This window comes from Anabrus simplex, chromosome 4, assembly GCF_040414725.1.
Source record: "Anabrus simplex isolate iqAnaSimp1 chromosome 4, ASM4041472v1, whole genome shotgun sequence".
NCBI lineage: Eukaryota > Metazoa > Arthropoda > Insecta > Orthoptera > Tettigoniidae > Anabrus > Anabrus simplex.
In genome coordinates, this window is record NC_090268.1 from 434200826 (window position 1) to 434225467 (window position 24642).

The 24642-nt window shown below is 38.5% G+C and overlaps 1 protein-coding gene across 1 annotated transcript in view; it reads right to left on the reverse strand.

The window, feature by feature from the left end:
* Window positions 1-1607: 1607 nt before the first annotated feature.
* Window positions 1608-24642, reverse strand: part of LOC136872062 (dimethyladenosine transferase) — a 56239-nt gene continuing 33204 nt past the window's right edge. Inside the window, exon 6 of the mRNA XM_067145919.2 lies at window positions 1608-1960. Coding sequence (XP_067002020.1) covers window positions 1918-1960 — 43 coding nt within the window. The 3' untranslated portion in view covers window positions 1608-1917. The remainder of the gene's footprint in view (window positions 1961-24642) is intronic.

Consider the following 24642-nt stretch of genomic DNA (forward strand, 5'->3'; position numbering starts at 1 on the left):
AAACGTAATATGCCGGTTGAATGCAAAGTCAAAATGCTTCTATTGAGTTCTAGAATTCTGAGTGCGTCTTCAGGTGGAGAATTAAAAGTTGAACATAGGCGCAGAGGGTATCTGTCTTGCTTAATGTCCAATATATCTAATGTAGAAGTTAATGATTCTCTTAGTTGCACTCCACCGGTAAGGTTGTTCACATTACGTGCAAGGTTCTATTGGTTCCAACTTCAATTGGGAATATTCCTCACAGTACAGCAAGAATTCATTATATTACAAGAATGTCGTATAGTTTTATCGACATTTAACTTCTACATTAGATATATTGGACCTCAAGTAAGACAGATACCCTCTGCGCCTATGTTCAACTTTTAATTCTCCACCTGAAGACGCACTCAGAATTCTAGAACTCAATAGAAGCATTTTGACTTTGCATTCAACCGGCATATTACGTTTTTAAAGTGCAATTTTAGAGTATTCACCAACAAGGGCATATTTTATTCATTATTGTAATAATTGTATGATAACTATTCTTACAGTCTAATTGTATTTGACGTAAATTTTATTTGTCACTGATAAGCACAACATTATTTCATCTATAACAGTTCATCAATCCACCATTTTTTATGTACATCATCGCATCACAAACACAGTTCATTCTTTCAAAACTCATTTCCACAATGTAATTCTGTCTTAGGACTTCGGCATATCTATAAGTATCTTAGTTAGGCTGATGTTGACCCATACAGGGTCGAAACTTGTACCTTGTTAATATATTGTAATGTATTTATAAACATTGCAATTACTGTATAGTATTGAGTAGGTGGAATAAACTTTGTATTTTATTTTATATCTAAACATTGCTCCTCCAGATCTGAGGAGAAAAGCAGCGAAAGTACAGTTGCTCAAGAAGACCTTAGCACACAGGAACTCACTCTTGTTCAATGACTTACGAGATCCACCTGTGATGAGATCAAAATCCCACAATCCACTCTGGACTGATCTACACTCCCATGAAAAATTCAGTGTAACAGCAGAAAGGAGACAGCGATGTTTACCCACCAACGCCTTTCTGATTACAGACCCAATGAAGAAAATGCCAGGTTTCGATCTTCCTCGACATAATTGGTCAAAACTCAACCGGGACTGGTGGCGTGGGGTCTAACGAGACACTTCATTGCACTCCTAGATAATAATCCCTCTTTCTCAGAATCAACACCCTTCACTACCATGCCACTTACCTCAGACAAAAGCCAAGGAATGTGGGGAGAGGTATGTGGCAGCCAAGGTCTCTAAATTAAAAAACAAGCTCAATCGAAAAAAAATAAATTTGCACCAGGTCACAATATACCCCACGCCACCACTCCTGGGTTAACTGAACCGACACTGGAAAGTATGGCTTCCTTATTAAAAAATTACGAAAGCTGTCTCCTTTGTCCTTCACAAGTCACGAAATGAATCAATGCAGGGGATACAGAATTATTTAAATTTTTCACAAAATCATACTGCTGAACATAATATTACATCATTTCATGTCCACGTGGATCCACAAATAACAATTTTTCAAGAGTGTTCAAAGCAGCCATGAGGAATTAAGGGATATGAAGATTAGAATATTTAGAAAATATGCTTTATTGGCTCCAAAATAATAACAACATAGGAAACTGTCTACACAAAATCAAGCTCATTTTTTATGATTTTGCTATTTGAATATATCGAGGGCCACAACAGAGGGGTGTGTCTACAGTTTCTATACTCAGGAGTAGATCATTTTTGTGACGTTAAAATTAATTTCCAAATTTATAAATTACAAACTTGATTTATAAACCAGTTTATGACTTACACAAATATTGCCAGGAACAGTAAAGATACCCCTCTGTTAATGGCGCATGATGCTGAATATAAAATAAAGGTGCTCCATGTTTGTTATGAGAAGTGGATTCCTTCAACGTTGAATGCATGAAGGAGCCTGAAAAACGAGAAAAATATCATAACTAAGCTATTTAAGATGCCTTTGGTTTGTGAAACATAACTGCACATTATAGAAATGGTTTGATATGGACTATTTTCAATGCATAATGTTAAATATGTTTACAAAATATTTTCCATAAATTCAAATCTATTAAATTTTTAACTTCATTATTCCTACGTGATGCTTCCCGTTCAACTCCCATTTAATTTCTGCAGTATGAGCAGCAACAGAAAGTGAGAATATAAAACAATCTAACAGAAAAACTAATTATAACCACAAGTTAAAATGGGTTCATGTTTAGCCACAACTCGGGAATGAGCCGTTAAATGGCAACGCATGTAAATCGGGATCATCACATTTTCCTCTTGCATCATACCTGCTAAGGAGCATTACCACTTCCTATCTCATTATCACTCTCACTACTTTCACTTATACTGTGCACTAATAAATTGTTGAATTCAGTAGCTGGTACATAAAAATCATTTTCAATGTCCTCTAACTGTTGTAAAATATAAAAAGCCATCAAAGAAGATGAAGACATGTTTACAAACAAAGCACACTGTAACACATTCCCGTAAAACATTCAATAACGAGAGTTAGAATTCCTACAAATTATCATAAAACGTTCTCATGAGTTCCATAAGATGGCTCTACAAAACATAAAACACAGGACAATCGACATAGGAGTGCTAAAGTTCAAGCTGTGTTCATGTTGGGTGGGACCCAACATCGGAGTTATTTCGTGCACAATTATGTAATAATACCTCTCTGATTTGGTACTGAACAAATAATGTTACATCCTGCTAACTATTTTTACGGATTTAGGAGTTGTCAGGGTGCCTGAATTTTGTCCTATGGTAGTTCTTTCATATGTTGGTAAATCTACTGCCAAAAGGTTGGAGTATCTGAGCACCTTCCAATACCATTAGACTGAGCCAAGATCAAATCTACATTTTGGGCTCAGAAGGCCAGGACTTCTACAATCTGAGCTACTTCATTTGGCAACTTGATACTGAAAAGCAATATAAATTATGAGAGATGTATTGAACCATACAGTTCATGTACCAATAGTCTGGATTTTAGCATTAGATATTGGGATTACCTGAGACCACCCTGGAAGTCATTGTATAATAGTTTATTTTATAAGAGAGTCCAGAGGAAGCATTTCTCGTGGGAACATAGCAGCTGCATCATTATGAAAATTCCAGAGACTCATAAAAGGAATTTATTGCCCAAGCGAAGCTTCTTAATTGAGAGCGGGGATGCGCACCATGTCGCGGGCTAGCTAACATTTGGAGGGAAGGAGGAATTAATTTAATATCTCTGGCTACAGAAGATATGCATTGGATCTGACAATAGAATTGCAACCTGCATAATTTTTGCTAAATTTTGATATGCAACATGGATATAATTATAAATGCATATGTTAAGTGAGGTACTTGACGCTCTTTGTCCAGGGGAAGCCTCCAGGCGTGGGCGCGCGACGTACAGACAGCCAACACGCTAGCGTGGTAATGCCAACTTGATTATAAATAAATGAGCGCAGAGCACGTCAGGTTCATTCATTGACTGAACTACTGCTGGAACGAGGTCGCCACGCTGCAAGCCGGCATCCAGAACAGCGTCTTAATCTTTGAGCTGCCTACACCTAGTACTATTGAATCTGAGGAAAAGTAAGTAATCAACTTGGATAACTAAGCTGAATTCTTGATATTACACTCGCTGATGTGCTGTCATGAGAAGATGTGCTGCCTATAATGAGATTGTTTGACTAGTAGCTTCATATTTCTTTGAGGTCCAATTGTAACTAACGAAACGCAGGAATTAATGAAGGCTCAAGGTATTCCTGGTATCTAGAAGTTCGGTCCGAGTGAAAGGATAAGATAATATTGTTACCGAGTTTGATGAACAGAACATTGGTGTACCAAGTCCAAATTCAGAACATGACTTGGTCAAAGTAACGTGTGAGACATGGTTTTAGTGAAAACGGGCATCAAATCTGGACTGTGTGTAATAAGACATTTCTTTACAGTTTTCCCTACATCAACCCAGTACGAGCTACTGCACACGCATAGCGAGGAAGCAGTAACGGGAGCTGGAGAAGACAACAAGTCGGCATGACATCGGGAATCGACCCGGGATCACCTGGCGTACCTGCTCAGCACGACGTCGAAGGGAACATCTTTCAACCATCTAAGAAGCTGCAAGAAATGTTCTCGCCAGCTAGAATGTCTCCAGTCGTCCGCCTGTATTTGCTGCCAGCGTCACAGCATACCATGATGTGGTAATTCCAGCGGTCCATATGGGGAGCCGCTCCGTCATGTCATCGATCATTTCAGGTCAGAGCTTTCCAATTTGTAAAAAGCATGTAACTTAACTTCAAGATAGGAACAAGGTTGGCCATCAGCCAACATGTAAATTTATATCAGATAATTTTTTTTGTACAGTATAGCTATGCCCAGGACTCGAACTCAGTATATTAGTGTAGGTTGTATATTCCTCGTTTGTGTGATTACATTTCTTTTCGGTAGTACAATGACAGTGTACTGGTTGTCTCCATTTTTCATGTAGGATCATCTTGGTCATGGTAGTGATGTCAGACTGACAGATACAGTTCATAGTGCAGCGTCAGGGCATATTTCTTTGTGGTCGTATGTAATTCTTTGGATATTGGGACGTACCCCTTAAATCTCACCTAGGTTAACGTGACAGGATGGACATGCCATTATGCTTGAGAAATATGGGCATTATGCATGTAGCTGACTGTGTGTATTGATAGAGAGAACGCCCCAGCGCAGATTAAGAATGGGTTAGATGAGTTTGATACGCCTTATTATGGCCATGTGATTATAGCGCACTGGATTGTGCCCTTGTATACTTATGGACGAGCCCAGTAGTGGCGGAAATGAGATTATGTTGTATTGTTTGTGACATTGACACGATAGCGTGTAGCCCATATATAATTACGAGAGCGCTATGGAGGCCAATTTACGAGAGGTACGGTGAAAGCGAAATTTTCCTTGCAGTCAGCTTCCCTGGCAGTCAGCTGTGCGACTCATAAAAATAAGAATGGCCGCTGCCTGTCTCGTGCAAAGTGTGATGAAGGGATGGAGTGTCTGACGTCACAGTCTAGGAATGCGGCAGTGTAAGATGCCTGCGGTCTGTTGAGTGTTTTGAGGGGAAGTACGACCTTGATGTTACGCTGCTAATAGAGATTTCATTTCCGTTTGTTTTGCTTCATTTTAAACATCTTGCCCGTTATGCGTTGACCCTAGGACGATGGAGTTTTGTTCCTATTTTTTTTATATGGATATTTGATGCCTCGCTCTTTGCTGGACCAGGGATCTATACTCGGTCTGAGCACTGTACATAGCGTGTTTATATTTGTTAGCTCCCGGGTTCGAGGAACTGAGGCATAGTATTTTTTATGCGTAGGAGGTTGCTGTTAGACGAGTATTTGTGCAGATATCCGTTTTTCCTTTACTCCATTGCTTACTCCGTGATTTCATGCTTGTTACAGCCTTGCTGTTTCATGAAGGCAGTGAGCTGGTAGTCGACGGCTCAACATTTTATTTACCCGAGTTATATTTGGAAAGCTCATGTATTTGTAACTATTTTTATTTTTATGTAATAAATCCCTTATTGTAAAACTTTGAATGCAGTGAAGTTTTCTGTTATATATTTTTTTTAGTAGGATTTGCTCTTACCCTGCACTTTTCGTATCCACTTATCATCTTATTTTGCCCTTGTTTATACCCCGATACCCTGATTCATGTTCTACTGAGCTGCTGTGTGTGGATACGTATCGCACGGTAAGCTATGTGCCAGAATACACGCTTTGGTGGGCGTATTGGTTACTATAATGTTCTTGGTTCAATCTCGGTGTTTGCCTGACGGAAATCAGAGCATTATAGGGCACAGTATCTCCCATATTAAGGATTACCTTAGGACAAAAACTCATCTACTTCTTAAAACAGCTTAGTGAAGCAATGAGGACCACCTGTTTTTATGGATCTTTCCCATCCTTATATATCTACCTATGCCAACCATGCCCTTAGAGTGCTTGTTTACAGCGCAGGACCAGGGAAGGAGCATACTGTTGCGGTGGCAGACACTGAACTGAAGCAAGTGGAGAATTCAATAACCTTGCAATGTGGGCACAAAGGAGAGGGTCAGAAAGTTTAACTCTGAAGTATCTCTCAACATACTGGTGAAACGTTGAGATGTTTGATATGAAGGACTGTCATTGCAGGAAAAAAAAAAAGTAATGCAAAGCAGCTCCATAAAAATACACAATCTGCTATGCATGTTTCAAATGAAAGAAAAGATTATGTAAAAATAGTCAGCCACTAAAAATAGAAGAAAACCACATCTGAATTAAAGAGAGCAATGAACTCCAACAATGAATTAGCAATGAAACGGATAAAATTAACTTGACCTTCTAGAAAAATGATACAATAATTGACCTAAAAATTAACTTCTAATTCTCAAGATATGTTTCACGACATTCAACCACATTCTTGAAAATATCATTAAACTTTACCTCCAAGCCTGCATAATATTCTGATTCAATACTGACTTGTTTCGTGACAATGCATTTGCTACACATCGCAGCTGACGTTTCAATATTGCAAGCTCTTTGGCATTAATGATACAATAATTGACCTAAAAATTAACTTCTAATTCTCAAGATATGTTTCACGACATTCAACCACATTCTTGAAAATATCATTAAACTTTACCTCCAAGCCTGCATAATATTCTGATTCAATACTGACTTGTTTCATGACAATGCATTTGCTACACATCGCAGCTGATGTTTCAATATTGCAAGCTCTTTGGCATTAAGTGGTATCTTTTTTTACAATTTGCTTTACGTCACACCAACACAGATAGGTCTTATGGCAACGATGGGATAGGAAAGCATAGGAGTGGGGAGGAATTGGCTGTGGCCTTAATTAAGGTACAGCCCCAAAATTTGCCTGGTGTGAAAATGGGAAACCATCTTCAGGGCTGCTGACAGCGGGGCTTGAACCCACCATCCCCCCCAGATGCAAGTTCACAGCTGCGTGCCCCTAACCTCACGGCCAACTCGCCCGGTTAAGTGGTATCAAAGGCTTCAGTTTACAAGAGAGAAGTTGCAAATTCTATTGTGAATTCATTTATACAGTATATTATAGTAATCAGTAATTCTTTAACAATGTTGATGAGTTGTAGCAAACTATGTAAGGCCACAATACATTTGGATAAAACCATTGGGAAGTACAGTTAAACCCTCTTTTTATATTCCCAGTATTTAGATTATCCAAAAATATAAATTTCTGGAGGTGGACACTGCTTCAGGTGTTCACAGCATGTCTTGTTTACTCTCCGGCTGGGGCTGGGGCGGATGCTACAGTTGGCTGCCACTGGATTGGATTCGGAAACAAACTTACACTGCATGTGTGCTACTTTACTAAAGTAACAAATGAACCTGAGTAGTGTTATGCTCTTGCCTTGCAACTGTTACTCATCTCACTGTTGTGTACACTTTCACATGCGTCCTGTGAGATCGTCCTTGATCGGTGCAAAGAAAATTATTCGTATCAATTGTGCTCTGGAACATCATGCGTTTTGGGCATCAAAGTGAACTGTTGTGTCACCAAAAATACATATTTTCAAGAAAGGGGATTCATTTAAAGGAACACATGTTGCGCTTATAAAGGAACTTGGCATTTCCATATCCACATATCCATACCCTTTGTGATCGACAGACCATTGTGAATAACAGACATACAATGCAGCGAAGTGCTTCTGAGTGCAGTCCACAATTAAAGAAGAGAAAATACTTTAAATATTCAAAATAGAAGAAATTGTGCATGAATGTTTTTCTTCAGCATGAGTAGCAAATTTTCCTGTCAGTGGCATAATGCTGAGAGAAAAGGTTCTCAAAGTGGCAAACATGCTGGAGATTGAAGACTTCACAGACTCAAACAGCTGGATAGACCAATTTTTTTAAAAAAGGTACAATTTTGTGCACAAGGTTATATCCGGGGAATCAAACAGTGTAAGTGAAGAGACTGTTCCGATGTAGAAAGAGTTGAGACTTTAGGAGTTGCTGAAAGCTTACGTATGAACCATGCAACATTTCCAGTGTGAATGAAACAAGTCTGTTCTACAGCCTCCTGCCAATTTGGACTCACACTTACAAATGGAAAGCCTGTCATAGTGGCAAACACAATAACAAGCAGGTCACAGTCATGCTGGGATTGAATGTAGATGGTTCCAAAAATCCACGCCCTTTTCTGATCAAAAAATCAAAGACAACTCGATACTTCTCCAACATCAAGCCTTTGCCAGCTACCTATGATGCCAATCAAAAGGCATGGATGATGTCCTCACTGTTCAAGCAGCAGATTTATACCCTCGATGCCAAAGGGGGTGGTACAACACAATAGGAAGCCTTGGTAACCGACCAATGCTTGGCTCATCCTTGTAACTTATCGCTTCGAATTGTGGAGTTGGTATTCTTCCCAGCCAACTGCAAAACAAACTGTAGCCCCTAAATCTGGCTATCATCCATGTCTTTAACAGCTTCTACTGGAAAAATTAGTTAGGAAAGCTCTGAGTGTAATGGAGAGAAGAAAGGAGTCAACAGATGTGAAGGTTTCAGTTTTAGGTATTGCATGAAGTCAGCTCTGGAGCTATATCCATCTGATTCATGAAAGCAGGAGTTTGCCAAGAAGAAGAAGAAGAAGAAGAAGAATGGAAAAGAAAGGATTCCACCTGAGCAATACAATTTATTATACTTGTACTTCTTACAGTACTGGATTCGGCCTATTTGACCATCATCAGCTGGCTAATGTTGATGTTTTGCGTGAATTACATTACATTGTCTGAAGAGAGATGCCATCTTTGATTGGCATATCCGGATATGTCTAATGGGGCATATAAGTTATGATTTATGGTTTAAATTGCAGTACGTAAGCGTAAATGACCTTGAGGTTTAAATTGTGATTATAAAAACTTAACCTAAACTTAACCCTTTCGCTACCAGTGTTGCTTCTAAGCAACGTGTATTTCAAGGACACTTCACCAGTTTTTATTTAGATTGGCCCCTTCAACCCCATTGTTGCCATGAAGCTACATTTGTGCTTTTTCAAAAAATGACTACAGATGCCACTTACAACACTGATCTAGGTGGCAGTGTGTGTGTTTAGTATGTGAAGTGAATCAGCTGGCTGTGATCTAGTACCGCCAGTGTTACAAAATCACGTTTCAGAACAATCAATGTTGAGTTAACTTTTTATATTAGTGTATTTGTCAACTTAATGTACTGTTGTAAGATTATGTACCATGATAAACTGGAATATGTATGATAGCTAGTGAATATGTCTGATTAGAAAATGGTGTTGCTCTCAAGCTACATTGGGGTTAAGTATAAACAAATCATTCTAACCTAACTTTTACCAACCGGATTGTAATTCCATATTATACTTGTTTTATTCCAATAGCCAAGATGAAACCAACACAAATAAGGAATGAAAAGGACCTTCTTGGTATTCTTCAACAGTTATCAGATGGAATTCTGAAATAGATTGTCAGATTTTGAGGACTCAGAAGATGAAACAGCCGTAATTCGTCAAGCATAATTGTGGCTTTCACAAATGAGCTTCCTGAACAAAAAAAATGGTTTTCTTCTCTTCAACTTGCCATTGCACTGAAAGAAAGGGGATTATTCTGTGTGGACACAATACGGAATGACAGCATGGGCAAGTGTCCCCTGAAGTCTGAAGCTGAATTAAAATGCTCTGGAAGAGGCAGCTACGACTGGCGTGTGGAAACGGACAGTTATGTGGCACTTATAAGATGGTATGACAGAAAAGCAGTGAATTTTATATCAGCTTATGCTGCAATTGATCCAGTAGGGAAATGTAAGAGGTGGAATGCATCACAAAAACAGGAATTGTACAGAATTGATTTGAGATCAGTGAAGTGGTACACTAGAATTATATACTGCTGTATTAGTGTTGCCGTTATGAATGGATGGTTGTTGTACCATAGACATCAGGCTCAACGATGTAACAAATGTCATATTCAATGGCAAAATTCCAGGCAAATATTGCAAGTGCGCTTACGAGATCAAGTCAGGGGAAAGGTACAAAACGTCGCTCCAGTGAAGCACTCAAAGAACCCACTAAAAGGCAAACATTTGCAGTCCGCCCAAATGATGACATTCGGTACGACGGGTCTGAACACTGACCGGGATAGTCTGGTAAAGCTAGATGCAAATTTTCCCCAGGTGTACTCACTCAAGCAGTATGTGCAAAATGTAATGTAAACTTGTGCCTAACTGCAGCAATGGCAAACTCCCTCACACCTCGTCATTGGTTTTTGTGGTTTTCCTATAGCTGCATAGCCTTTGGTGGTGCGGTTTGAGGATCCAACCAGTCTCTGGGCTGATGACTTAACAGGTAGCAAAAAAATTGCTTCACTCTGTTCCATACCACGTAGGCCTTACTTGTGTATTGTATTTGTTACTGGAATGATAGTGCTTGTAAAGGAAAGTTGTTAAAGTAATGTGACGTTTCTCCCATCATCCAGTGTTCTAAAACATGTTATTATGATATTTTAATGTTTCTTGTACTGTGTAATGTCTTCATTATGATACTGTCATGTTTCTAGTACTGTGTAATGTCTTAATAAAGTAGAGTAGAAAATTTAAATTTTCAGGTTATTTTGTCTTCGAATTACCACTGAGCCCCAATGTAGCTCTGAAGCAACATGTTCAAATATCCAAGTCTAGGAGGGAATTTTTTTGAAAATGGCAAAAATGCATTTGAATGTGACTAATTAGTATAGAACAGCACAAATACAAAGTTTATTAAAGTTATTTTTACTCTTGGGGTTCAAAGGGTTAAGAGCTAATCAGTTGTACGGACATATAAAACACATTAAAATATGCTAAAACCATATGTAAAATTTATGTTTATGTCTTGCAGATATCTTCTTCTTTCTTGGTAGAGTCTTATGGCTACGAATTACATCAGTTGATGCTAGTGCTCGTGAACAATAATATAAGTAAGTCTAAAACTTGATGAGTTTAATTGCACATGTCTTGCATATGCTTTCTTCTTGTAATTACTGTGCTGTTAATCGTAGATCACCGAGCTCGATAGCTGCAGTCGCTTAAGTGCGGCCAGTATCCAGTAATCGGGAGATATTGGGTTCGAGCCCCACTATCGGCAGCCCAGAAGATGGTTTTCGTGGTTTCCCATTTTCACACCACACAAATGCTGGGGCTGTACCTTAATTAAGGCCATGGTCGCTTCCTTCCCATTCCTAAGCCTTTCCTATCCCATCATCGCCATAAGACATATCTGTGTTGGTGCGACGTAAAGCAAATAGCAAAAATAATAATCGTAGATTTGCGTTGGTTGATACTATATTTGTAAACAATGATGGGTTTCTATGATGTATTCTATTTAGTTGGGTAATAGCTAAATGTATTATAATAAAACACTTGTCGTTAAAAGGTCCAACTTAGCTTCATAGTAGGTAAGATCTTGTTTGTTTGAGTTAGAAGCATAAGATGAAGACGTAGTCTTGTTTTAAGTATGATTAAAAATTCTGACACCGAGCTCGATAGCTGCAGTCGCTTAAGTGCGGCAAGTATCCAGTATTTGGGAGATAGTGGGTTCAAACCTCGCTGTCAGCAGCCCTGAAGATGGTCTTCCGTGGTTTGCCATTTTCACATTAGGCAAATTAGGCTGTACCTTAATTAAGGCCACGGCCCTTTTCTATCCCATCATCGCCACAAGACCTATCTGTGTCGGTGCAACCTTAAGCAAATTGTAAAAAAAAAATTTAAAAAAATAAAAATTCTGATAGCAGTGGTAATTCCTTTCCTGTCTATATTTGTGTTTTGGTATTATGGTTATCTGTAAAAGATAAATATGTTATGAGTGATGGATTGTGGACTGAAGTAAAGCCTGAAGACGTGTGTGAATTAGAAAGTGTACTTACTGCTGTTGTGGTTGCGTAGTGTTCTGTTTTGGAACTCGCTGTGTACTGCTGTGGGTTCGTCTTGGGCTCATGTCAGCTGTGATGAGGGGTGTGGACGGAGGGGTAGGGGGATTGGTTGTTGTGGGAGCAGAGGTGGGGTTGGGCATGTCGTTGAGTGGTTTTGTGGCACGTGTTGTGCTCCGCTTATTGATTGTTCTGAGGTAGTCGTTTTTTAGGGCGGGAATGACTATATTAAAGATAATATTGGTTTTTTCTGTAATATCATTTATATTGAAATTGGGATTAGCGTATTGATCTAAAGAAATGTAAAACTCTTCTGTTATATTGAGCAGGGGGCCTTTGGGATTTATATTTAATATTTTCATATCATTTTCGATGTTCGTAAAACTGTGTTTGTATTCTTCAATGTGTTGGCCTATTGCTGAGAAGTAGTTACGCTTTATTGCGTTTAGATGTTCATTATACCGGATTATGAAATTTCTGCCTGTACGTCCAATGTAACTTGTTTTGCAATCATTGCACTTGATGTGGAAAACTCCTGATTGGTTATATTTGTTATTGTTGTTAACAGTTCTAACATTGTGTATGATATTGGATCTATTGTGCGTGATTTTAAATGCTATTCTTAAGTTGTACTTTTTCTAAACGTTAGTTACGGGGTATGTGTGTGCGTTGTTGAAAGAATCTTTCTTGGGTTTGTCTATTTTTGTTAATTTGGTTTTGGGTTGAGATTTACTTTTGTGTATAATTTTATTGACCATTTCTTTACTGTACCCATTGTGTTTGGCTATGTCGTAGATGAGTTGTAATTCATTATTTAAGTCTTCTTTTGTTAGTGGTATATTGAGGGCTCTATGTATCATGCTAAAATAAGCTGCTCTTTTATGTACGTCAGGATGGATGGAATCAGTTTTTATGGTGTTTGAAGTGTGTGTGGGTTTTCTGTAGATTTTGTAGGATAGATGGTTTTCATGTCTCGTTATTGTTAGGTCCAAGTAGTTTAGGAAGCGGTTGTTTTTGATTTCTTTTGTGAATTTTATACGGGGGGTCCAAAGTATTATGTTTGTCTAATCTGATGTTTTCATCAGTGGATCTGTTATCGATGATGACGAAAATATCGTCAACAAACCTACACCAGAAGAATATGTTATCTATTTTATTGATTGATGTATGTTCTAGGTGGTCTATGTAATTTTCCGCTAATATGCCTGAGGCTGGGGATCCCATAAGTAGGCCCTGCTGTTGATAAATGGTGTTATGAAACTTAAAATTATTGAAGTCATTGGAAAATCATTAGAAGTTGTGAAAAGCTTCAAATATTTGGGAAGTATATTTGCATAAGATGGGAAAATAGAGAGATCGGAAAGAGAATCCAACAAGCCAATGGGTTTTACCAATGTGTGAGGCAGGGATGGCAAACCTTTTCCTACTAGCGTGTCAATTAAGGTCTTGTTTATTACTTTTTCAGAAATACTTATAAAGTTATTAGAGGTTACACCTATTCAATACAAACAATGTTGCCTGAATGTATTACAACATATTAACTTTATTTAGCAGTACCAGTTTTGGCATTTCTTTAGAGCCATCATCAGCAGCAAGAAAGTCATGAAAAACTGGCAATTAATATAAAATATAAATGAACATTTTTGTACAGCTAATTCCTATAGACTTTATATTAAAATATATATTTAGATAAAATACAAAGTTATTGTCTCATATTTCTACAAGTTCACAAACTTGTGGGTCAAATAACACAATTAAAAACAACCTGAAGAAAAAATAATGTTTGTGTGTGTTCAAAGTTTTTCATCTTGGGGTACTGTGTTCGGTTTTGTTTCTTGTTTACTTGGTATTGCTTAAATTATTCCTTTTATTTTTAACACCTTGTGTGTCAGTTCAATAGCAGTGGCCTTCAAGGTCAAATATACTGACTGAGTTAAAACTGTGTACATTCAAATTTTTTGGTGTTAAAACACTAAATTGTTTGGTTCGAACTTATATTACATTAGTAAAACTAAATTACACCAAAACCTCATTGTGCTTGCATTCGTTTACAATTTTATGTACTAAAATGTGCCATCCTCTAAAACTTTTTGGTTTAACCTAATAAAAATTGTAAAAAACATGGCCATAGAATTAATTGAGCCATACTCTTTATTAAAGCATAATATTGTCCGGCTCCATGGCTAAATGGTTAGCGTGCTGGCCTTTGATCACAGGGGTTCTGGGTTCGATTCCTGGCACGGTTGGGAAGTTAAACCATCATTGGTTAATTTCGCTGGCACGGGGGCTGGGTGTATGTGACGTCTTCATCATCATTTCATCCTCATCATGACCCGCAGCTTGCCTACAGGTGTCAAATCAAAAGACCTGCACCTGGCGAGCCGAACATGTCCTCGGACACTCCCGGCACTAAAAGCCATACGCCATTTCAAAGCATAATATTAAAATATGCTGTGTTCCTAGATTTCTGACCTATGTATTACATGTTAAAAACATTCAAATATGTGAGTATGTTGTCTGACGTGCCACAGAAGTCGTGTTCACGTGTCATAGGTTTGCTGTCCCTGGTGTGAGGGCTACAGTGCGGAACAGGACCATCCTAGAGAAGTGCAAGAAAAGTCTGTACTCAATGTATTACACACTAATTTTGACACATGAACCCAATAAAAGGAGAATCCAAGCAGCTGTGATGATATTCCTTAGACGAAGAATTGGGAAGACACAAAGGGATAAAATCAGAAACAAAGAAATCTGAGAGAGAACTGGTTCCTTAAACTGCAAAATAAGATATACACCAGTAAGCTGAAATACTACGGATACATGATGAGAATGAAAGAGGTTAGAGTTCCAAAGAGAATATTTATGGAGAAAATAATAGGAGGAAGACAATGGGGAAGCTCAGAAAGAGGTGGATGGCTACAGTGAAGAAGAGTATAGAGAAAAGAGGACTAAAAGTAGAAGAAATATTGGAGGAAGGAAGGGAGTAGTGGAGAGATAGAAAACTGTGGAGGTCTTTGATTCACAACCCGACCCAGAAGACTGGAAGTGAGAGAGCAAGAAGAATTATAATTATCTTCATAATAATTATCAGTTACGATAAAAAGAGATAAAAGTAGTCATATCAGAAAAAAGGGATGCTTACAAGAAATTTCTGTCAACTGGTAAAATAGAAGATAAACTAAAATCTATATATATAAAATAAGAGTTTTGTCTGTACATTGCTCAGAATTTGAAAATAATGGTATTTCTGTATAGGTCATGTCCATAGTAACAAGAATATGCACTTTTTGCTTTTCCGTAATTTCTGTCTGTCTGTCTGTATGTATGTATGTACACGCATCACGAGAAAACGGTTGAAGAGAATTTAATGAAAATCGGTATGTGAAGTCGGGGGATGAGCCTCTACAATCTAGGCTATAAATCATTTTACTCACGCTGAGTGAAATGGTAGTTTAGGGGAAGGCCTAAAATTGAATTCTCAACCATTTATGTTATTAGTGGTCTAATGAAAATCGGTATGTGAAGTCGGGGGATGAGCCTCTACAATCTAGGCTATAAATCATTTTACTCAAGCTGAGTGAAATGGTAGTTTAGGGGAAGGCCTAAAATTGAACTCTCAACTATTTATGTTATTAGTGGTCGTATTTTAAAGAAAATGGGTATGCAAAGTTGGGGAATAAGTTGCTACAATCTAGGCTATCAATAATTGTATTCACGCTGAGAAAAATGGTAGTTTAGGGGAAGGCCTAAAATTTAATTCTCAAATATTGTTATTAGTAGTTCTATCTTGATGAAAATCGGTATGTAAAGTCAGAAAATAAGTTGCTATAGTCTAGGCTGTAAATTATTTTATTCACGCTGAGTGAAATGGTAGTTTAGTGGAAGGCCTAAAATGTAATTCTCAAATATTTCTTATTAGAGGTGTAATCGATGAATGCTACATAACTGTTATATAGTATTAAATTTCCTATTATTCATGTCTTATACATTGTTACCGTACTGGCTTTGATCACAAAGATATTCATGAATTTGGATTTTTGTTACTAAGTCCATATGAGCACCGAGTAACGAGAAAATGGGTAAACAGTATTTAATGAAAATCGGTGTGTAAATTTGGAGAATAAGAAACTACAGTTTACGGTATTAAATATTTTACAAATCACAGAGTTGAAAGAAAACTAAATGTGAAGGCCTACAATATAGAAAGCTCATAAGATTGATCAACAATACCATTACATTGACCATTGTTTGTCGTGATGTGCTTTGTGTCTTCTGTTGACCCTCATCTCCGGTAGATAGGATTACTGCTGCGTACAGAGTATTTTTTATTTGATTTACGTTGCACCGACATAGATAGGTTTTATGGCGACAATGGGAAAGCATTGGTGCCAACTTCTTATTCTTTAAACTTATATTGTTTAACAATCACCATTGTACAAGAGTTTCTCATACTTAATTTTCCCATTGTAATGTGTATTAATTTGTGCATGTTAAATACTAATCAGGTACCTGATTTTTGCCTTTAGGAGGTAATTTGACTGATGGTGCCCTCAATGAAGGGTGAAACATGTCTCAAACGGAATTAAAATAAATTCCTAAATGTAAAATTTATATGTATTGAATAGGTGACAAAATAAACCATTTAGCATCCTACAGACAATGGGATAGGAAAGAGCTAGGAGTGCCTTAGGCCTTAATTAAGCTACAGGCCCAGCATTTGACTGGTGTGAAAGTGGGAAACCACAGAATACCATCTTCAGCACTGCCGGCAATGGGGTTCGAATCCACTATCTCTCGGATGCAAGCTCACAGCTGTGCACCGCTAACCACACAGTCAACTCGACGAGTTGTACAGAGTGTAACAGGCTGCCTGAATATTGATGGGAAGTAGCTGGGGAGTTAGATAACTTTCTTCTTTAGCATGCCATTCCCCTGGTTTATAAATTTTCTGATACTACTGGTACGTAACACACTGGATCATCATAGCATTCGGGCTATTCAATCCCTACTCTGAGGCACTGATTGGAATGAACAGTGTGCATATTTAACGGAATAATGACAGATGAGTGTTCATGGCAATCTGCAACCTGGTCATCCCAGCTCTGGAACTTTGGACTATTAGATTGGCACCGCAATCTAACGGCAGCACAGTTCGTTAAAAGTGATAAAACGTGCGTCTTTCCACTTGATCAAGTATTTTATATGATAGCATTGCTTTTAATCGCTACATTCATACTTACATTTTTGTAATGACCTATGTTGATTTCAGTTAGGAAAACCACAAAGTCAGTCTTTCTGAGAATCCCGTAGCGAGAATCCAGTAGCTACACATGAAGTCAGAAGAAAACACAGAGAAAGTTGGGAAAATTTTGTATCTACATTGGAAACAAAATTAACAAGACCACAACCACAAACTTATAAAATTCTGAAGAAATTAAAAGGGAAGTTAAGGAAGAGGTAAAACTTGAAACAATACCAGCAAATGACTGGCTTAATTATTTTCAAACACTCTGGACATGTTCAAAGAATGAAGTGTTAACTTTTCCAATATCTAAACAACAATACATTGGAATCTATAACATTAAAAGAGCTAGACCAAACTTTGAAGAAACTAAGGAATGGTAAAGCACCTGGAGAGGATGCAATACTTGCTGAACTGTTCAAATGAACTGAACTGAAACCATGGCACTACAGCCCTGAAGGGCCTTGGCCTACCAAGCGACCACTGCTCAGCCCAAAGGCCTGCAGATTACGAGGTTTCATATGGTCAGCACGACGAATCTTCACGGCTGTTATTTTCGGCTTTCTAGACCGGGGCCGCTATCTCACCGTCAGATAGCTCCTCAATTCTAATCACATAGGCCAAGTGGACCTCAAACCAGCCCTCAGATCCAGGTAAAAATCCCTAACCTGGCCAGGAATCAAACCCAGAGCCTCCAGGTAAGACGCTGGCACGCTATCCCTACACCATGGGGCTGGCTTGAACTGTTCAAATATACAAGTAAAACTTTCAAACAAAGATTCCTCAGCCTTTTAAATCAAATTTGGAGTGGAGACAATCCATCAGAAAGTTGGCAGAAAGCAACAGTTATCCCTCTTCATAGAAAAGGAGACATTAAAAAATGTGAAAACTACAAAGGAATTAGCATTGTTAACTCAGGTTATAAAATATATATGCAGATATCATTAAAGATAAGTTGTAGCAACTTATGAAGATAAATTGGGGAATGAACAACAAGGTTTCTGTAAAGGGTGCTCCTGCACCGATGCATATTTCACTATGAAGATATTAATAGAAAAATATACAGAATTCAATTTGGAAACACACATTGCATTTATGGACTTTAAAAAGGCCTTTGACTGAGTAAACAGAAACAAATTGCTTGAAATTCTAAAACAAGACAATGTCTCTCAACAGATTATTAACAATATCTACATCGTCTACAAATCCAATCTCATTTCTGTAAAATTGAACAAGAACCAGACCGAGTGGAAATCAATAAATAGTGGTGTAAGACAAGGCTGACCGAGCTCGATAGCTGCAGTCGCTTAAGTGTGGCCAGTATCCAGTATTCGGAAGATAGTGGGTTCGAACCCTACTGTCGGCAGCCCTGAAGATGGTTTTCCGCGGTTTCCCATTTTTTCCAGGCAAATGCTGGCCATGGCCGCTTCCTTCCCACTCCTAGCCCTTCCCTGTCACATCATCGCCATAAGACCTATCTGTGTCGATGCGATGTAAAGCAAACAAGAAAAAAAGGACAAGGCTGTGGACTCTCCCCTCTACTTTTAATAACATATAATATATATATGAATGCAATAATGGAAACTTGGAAACAAGGACGCCACGGATCAATATCAATAAATAGACGCCGCGAACACCTAGACGCCATATTATATGCTGATGATTTTGCATTGCTGGCTACTAATAGTTTTAAATTTCATTGTGTTCCATATTTAAGTGGTATTACAGTAAATTAAGGTTTTCAAAGGACCTCTGAAAACCTTAATTTACTGTATTGCTGGCTACGACGGAAGATGACCTACAAAGATCAGTTTTTAATCTAAAAAATGTTTCCTCAGATTTTAATATGATTATTTTAACAGAAAAGACAAAAATAATGGCCTTCAAGGGAAGAGAACTGATTCCTAGTAAAATATGTTTAGATAATACAACTCTGGAAAGAGTAAATATGTTCAATTATCTCGGGTACAACTTATCATACGAATCAGAATTAGATATACCAGCAAACATTAATATATTCACAAGAACTACAGGAATAATAAACAACATCGTGAAACCATCACTTGTTGTTGTTTATAAGTTTCATTTCCGTATTGATAGATATTACTTTACAAAAACAATATAAATATAAGTCACCACCTTATCAATACAAAATTTATTCACATTCAGCTAGTAAATATGGTCAAGACCGGTTTCGGCCCCTAGGGGGTCATCTTCAGTTGACATGCATAAAAGATATATTTTACAAAAACATCACATATAATGATTAAAACTTAAATTAAGTCCAACTGATCATAAATGTTGGTATGTATGTCTTGGTACATTTGAGCTATTGTATGTGTCAATCCTAAGTTTCCCAGCATACAGTGTCAAGGTAAGTAGTTAACTAATATACATCATCCATAAAATTACATGCTATTTTTATGTTATCACTATCTAATTTGGGTTGTACAATGTGGAATGAGATATACATATATTTGTGTAAATTAATAGTAGTAAGTTCAGTAATATACATTAAAAACTGGTTCTTCAATTACATTAATTGATTATTGATCAGTCATATGAAAATGTAGAATTATTGGTTTGGACACTTGTGATTAAAATATTAGTATGCAATATCTTGTTGGCATATATCTTAAATAGTAAAGTATCAGTTTATAAAGCCTATTATTCTTATTTTATGTCTTGGAATAGGGTTGAACTTTTAGAAAACTATTTGTTTTGTTGAGCACAGGCATTGGATAATCTTGTTAAATTGGACACATAACTAAAACAGTGGTATATATCTACCTTGTTAAAAATACATTGCATTAACATTATTAATATGTGGTGCTATATATACATTGTTTGGGGTAAAATGGGGTTAACAAAGTTTTCACAACAGTATTTGATTAGTTATGATGTTCCGATATAATGGGTCCGCAAAAATATATAACTATATACATAATTGCGGTTAGATAAGTATTTGTATAATCTGCTTGCAATTTAGGTAATATTTGGTTGTAATGTCTGGCGATATTTTGGGCAGCTACTGTTGTTAGAGCTATTAAGAGTCTTGAATATTATTGATGGAGCATGTTCTTCTTTTCGTGTGCCGTAATATGTTGAGTTGGTGACATTTGTAAGAACGCGTTGAATGTTATGCGTCCTGGTAGGGTGCACGTTGATTTTATCGTAGAAGCATATATGTTGTGAAAACAAAGTATCTGGAAGTAGAAATAATGAGTGTGAAAATGGTGTGGTATGAAAGTGTAATAGTAAATCGTATGTCGTTTCACTTACGTTAGGTGTTGGAACCGTACACTCTGTGTAGCTGCCTGTTGAGATCTAATGCGTGTTGCTCTGAGATTGTAGTTGGCGACGGTAGAGGGGAGGTTTGGGGGTATGGGTGGAGTGTTAGTAACGGGAGTGGGGTTGGAGGGGAGGAGGTCTTGGAGCGGTTGATTTGAACGTATGGATTTTTGTTTATTAATTCTTTTAAGGTAGTAATCTTTTAGTAAGGGAATTACTGCATGAAAAAGAATATTGTTTCTGTCTATGTTTTCATTTAAGTTGGAGTTCGGATTGACGTATTTGTCTAAATTTATGTAAAATTCTTCTACTATACTGAGTGTTACCGTGTTTTAGCGGTAGTTATGCGTAAAAGAAGGTGCGGGTGTGAATGGGTTTCAAGCTACGAAATTATAGTGCATGTAAAATTAATTTAAAATTTAACAAAGTTATATTTTCTTTTCAAAAACAAAGCAATAACAGACATGGCAGGTACAATGTAGCAAAATAAGGGGAGTTACAATATTTACAAGTTTTGGGCTTCACGCCCTGACTTCAGCGATCAGCTCAGTTTTACCACAAACACAAGTTTTAACGGAGGGGCAGAAAACCCCATTCATCCCTAGGAGCCCCTGGCTCCGAATTACACAGAAAAGCCTCCACGAGGCATATGACACTCCATTTTCAAAAGAGCGATCCGCTCTCAAAATTTAAGCCTCTCAAAGGCCACACCAAACTCTACCTTCAAGCTGTCCTCTAAGGACGTATTCACAGGGGTAAAATACCCAACCTACTGAGGTCTATTACATGAAAAGAAGGTTGATTACATGACCTCTAAAATAACAATTTGAGAGGAGGCGAACTTGCACTCCTAATACACTTTGTTTTTAAAACCTAATCTGGCTCTGGGCCGCTAACGCAAGGGCTAATCCCATACTACAGAGGTGACTTAGAGAAGAACACTTTACATTACATAAACGAAGAATAGTTTAAGAAAATAAGTTCACCTCAAAACAAATGTGAGTGGGAGCTCGAGAGGGTTAGCACTCTCTATCCCAATATGTAGCTTTACAAGAAAAAGATGAAAATAGTAGTTACATTTTAGGAAAGGGTTACATGATGGAAATGCTTCGAACCCGCCGCGAGTGTTAAACTGCCGACCTAGCAAGAAAAGAAGTTATTAATAGGCCATTACCTGGTGTTGAACGGCTGAAGAAGAAAGAGGCGCTTCCCGCCTCCTGCTATGTACTTAATACACTGAAAGATGGAACAGAAGTGGTCCGGAGACCCCAAAATCAGCAGTTTATATCCTCTCGCGGAAGATTCTAGGCGTTAGGGGAAAGAAAACACCCTCCCACAAAATTTTTATTGGCTAGGGAAAAGAAACCCCTACATAGAGGAAAAAGAAACACATTATTGGTGGAAAATTAATTAAAGAAATTCGGGATTGGCTAGATCCAAACTAAGGGGAAAAAGAGGGGTATACAGCCAACTTAAACAATGACAGAAGGAAATTTAACAAAGAACAAACTCTTGAAATAAAAATTTCTCCAACAAAATAATTCTTTGACTCCGCACTAGGTCGCACTATTGTTGATCTTCAGTAGTGTCCTCTAGAAGAGAAAGTTCACACTTCTTACTTCAAGCGAAACAAAAACACATCAAAAATGACACAGTTCACAAACTCAAAAATTTCCAGGTAGTGACATCTTCTGAGGAATTAGTAGATTAATAGTGTAGATAAAGTTCGGACTTCCTCCAGAAGAGGAGTTTCAACTGGCGCAACTTTTAAATAAACAGAGTAGAGGTGTACCGCCCGGTACAGACCTCCCCCCCCAAAAGTTCCTCCAGGGGTGACACATGAAATCAGTTTGAATCAAAGTGCAAGTAATGATGTTGATACGAAGATAGATAGCAGAAGCATTTACAAGATTTCTTAATTCAGTTTCAAAATGTTGTTGTTGCAGGTGAATGAAAGTCTTTATGTTTGTAGAATTTGAATTTCTGAAGATAAACTTTTAATACTTGAAAGTGATGAAACGTTTGGCAATGTCCACCAAATATAGTTGTTGAATTCCCAAGTGTAGTTATTGCTTATGGTGACTGTCCATGTAGTTGATGTAGGTTGAGTCGGATGGCCAGACCGGCCGTTGCAGCTTGCGTCCAACGGAGGCCGCTCGGACCCCTCAAGTACCCTGAGATACCGCTCGCCCGCACTATGAGGGGAGCAGAGGTGTTGAAGTACGCCGCGCCCGCGGTGAACAGATACAGGCTGCGGGCATGTAGCAGGTCGTGCGCCGCACATCAGCCTTGGCCGGGAGGAGAGCTCCGGCTCGCCGTGCACATGTCGTCCTCGCTGGAGAGGAGGGGGCCCATCCCCCTCCCCAGTCGCTGCACGGCGCTGCGCGGCTGCGGGGGCGCTGAAACATTAAAGCTAGGCGGCAGAATTGTGTTGGACTATCATCTTCTTTGAGGGTACAGGCTTATGGAGAGGTTGAGGGGCCAGCGGCGTGTAGATATCCATGGCATTTACTATTATGAAGCCACAGTGTAAGGTGGAGCAGGAGACGGGAGCGTGGTAATGGCCGTGGCAAGAACAGGATGGCAGTTTAACGGGTCGGGGCAGGTTTTACACAAGGCTTACATCTAAAACCAAAATATTACAGAAGGGGCAGAATGCCTTAAAAGTGAAACTCAAAAAAAAAATATAACCTTCATATCCTTTCAAAATAATATGAAGCAAGTTAACACAGAAATTACACCGGTTTCACCTGGGACAGGTGAACTCTAAATATCCTCTCGGTGGCTGGATTACTTAGCAATAAGGTAACCGGCGTAAGAAAATCGAGAATGATACAAGGCCCATGAAATCTGGGGGCAAGCTTGCCCGCGGGAACAAAATTTTTGACCATAACCTGGTCACCTACCTTCAAAGTGGTGGGTCTCCGTCCACAATCATACCTTTCCCTAACCTTTTCATGAGACACTTTAAGATTGGCTTTAGCCTTCTTCCAAAGATCTATAATGTTATCCGGATCTATTGTCTCGGGTAGAATGTCATTCAAAGACCAGAGGTTAGAGAGCGGCGAGTTGGGAACAAACTTGAACATCAAAGAAGCTGGAGTAAACTTGTGAGATTCATGAACCGCCGAATTCAAAGCAAAAGCTATCCAATGCAGGGACGTGTCCCACCTGGAAGGATCTTCATGATGATAGGCAATGAGTGCAGACCTGAGATTACGGTTAACCCGTTCAGCCAGAGATGGTTGAGGGTAATAAGCAGAAGTAGTTACATGAGAGATGGACAAGTCAAAACAGAATTTACGAAATAAATTTGATGTGAACGCCTTAGCATTATCAGATACAATATATTGACACGGACCAAAAGAAGCAAAAATAGAATTTAAGCAAGTAATGGTTGACTGAGCGGTAGCCAGCTTAGTCGGAAATAACCAGGAAAATCTTGTAAAACCATCTACACACACAAAGATGAACTTGTTGGCATTGCCCTTTGACTGGGGGAAGGGTCCCACATAATCAATATACAGGCGTTCCATGGGGCGCGACACTTGATGAGAAGACAAAAGGCCTACTTTAGTGGACATGGTGGGTTTACTGATCAAACAAGATTTACAAGCTTTTACGAGTTCCCGAATTTCACCGTCCATACCTTTCCATATGAACATTTCACGAATCTTTTCACGAGTTTTAAAGATTCCAAGATGCCCCCCCAATGGGGTCTCATGATAGTATTTGAAGATCATAGGTACAAGAACCGCTGGAACAACAACTTTCATCAACTTATCATGCCTCGAAGGGCAACATAGAACACCATTCCTCAGAACATAAGGGACAGCATGTTCCCCAGAAGAAAGGGTTTCCATTATAGGAGCCAGCGTCGGATCTTCACGTTGGTATTTCTCAATATCCCTAAAAAGCATGGGAGCATCTGTTAAGATGGCATTAACACCAGATAGTATGGACTCGGACGGTGATGAACTATCGACCGGTTCGTGGGTCTCGACGTCGTTATGAAACATACGGCTGAGTCCATCAGCAACAACATTTTCGGTACCTCTGATATGTCGTACATCGAATTGGAAGGCAGAAATACGGATGGCCCAACGGGCTATACGACCAGTACGACGCGGCCTACCTA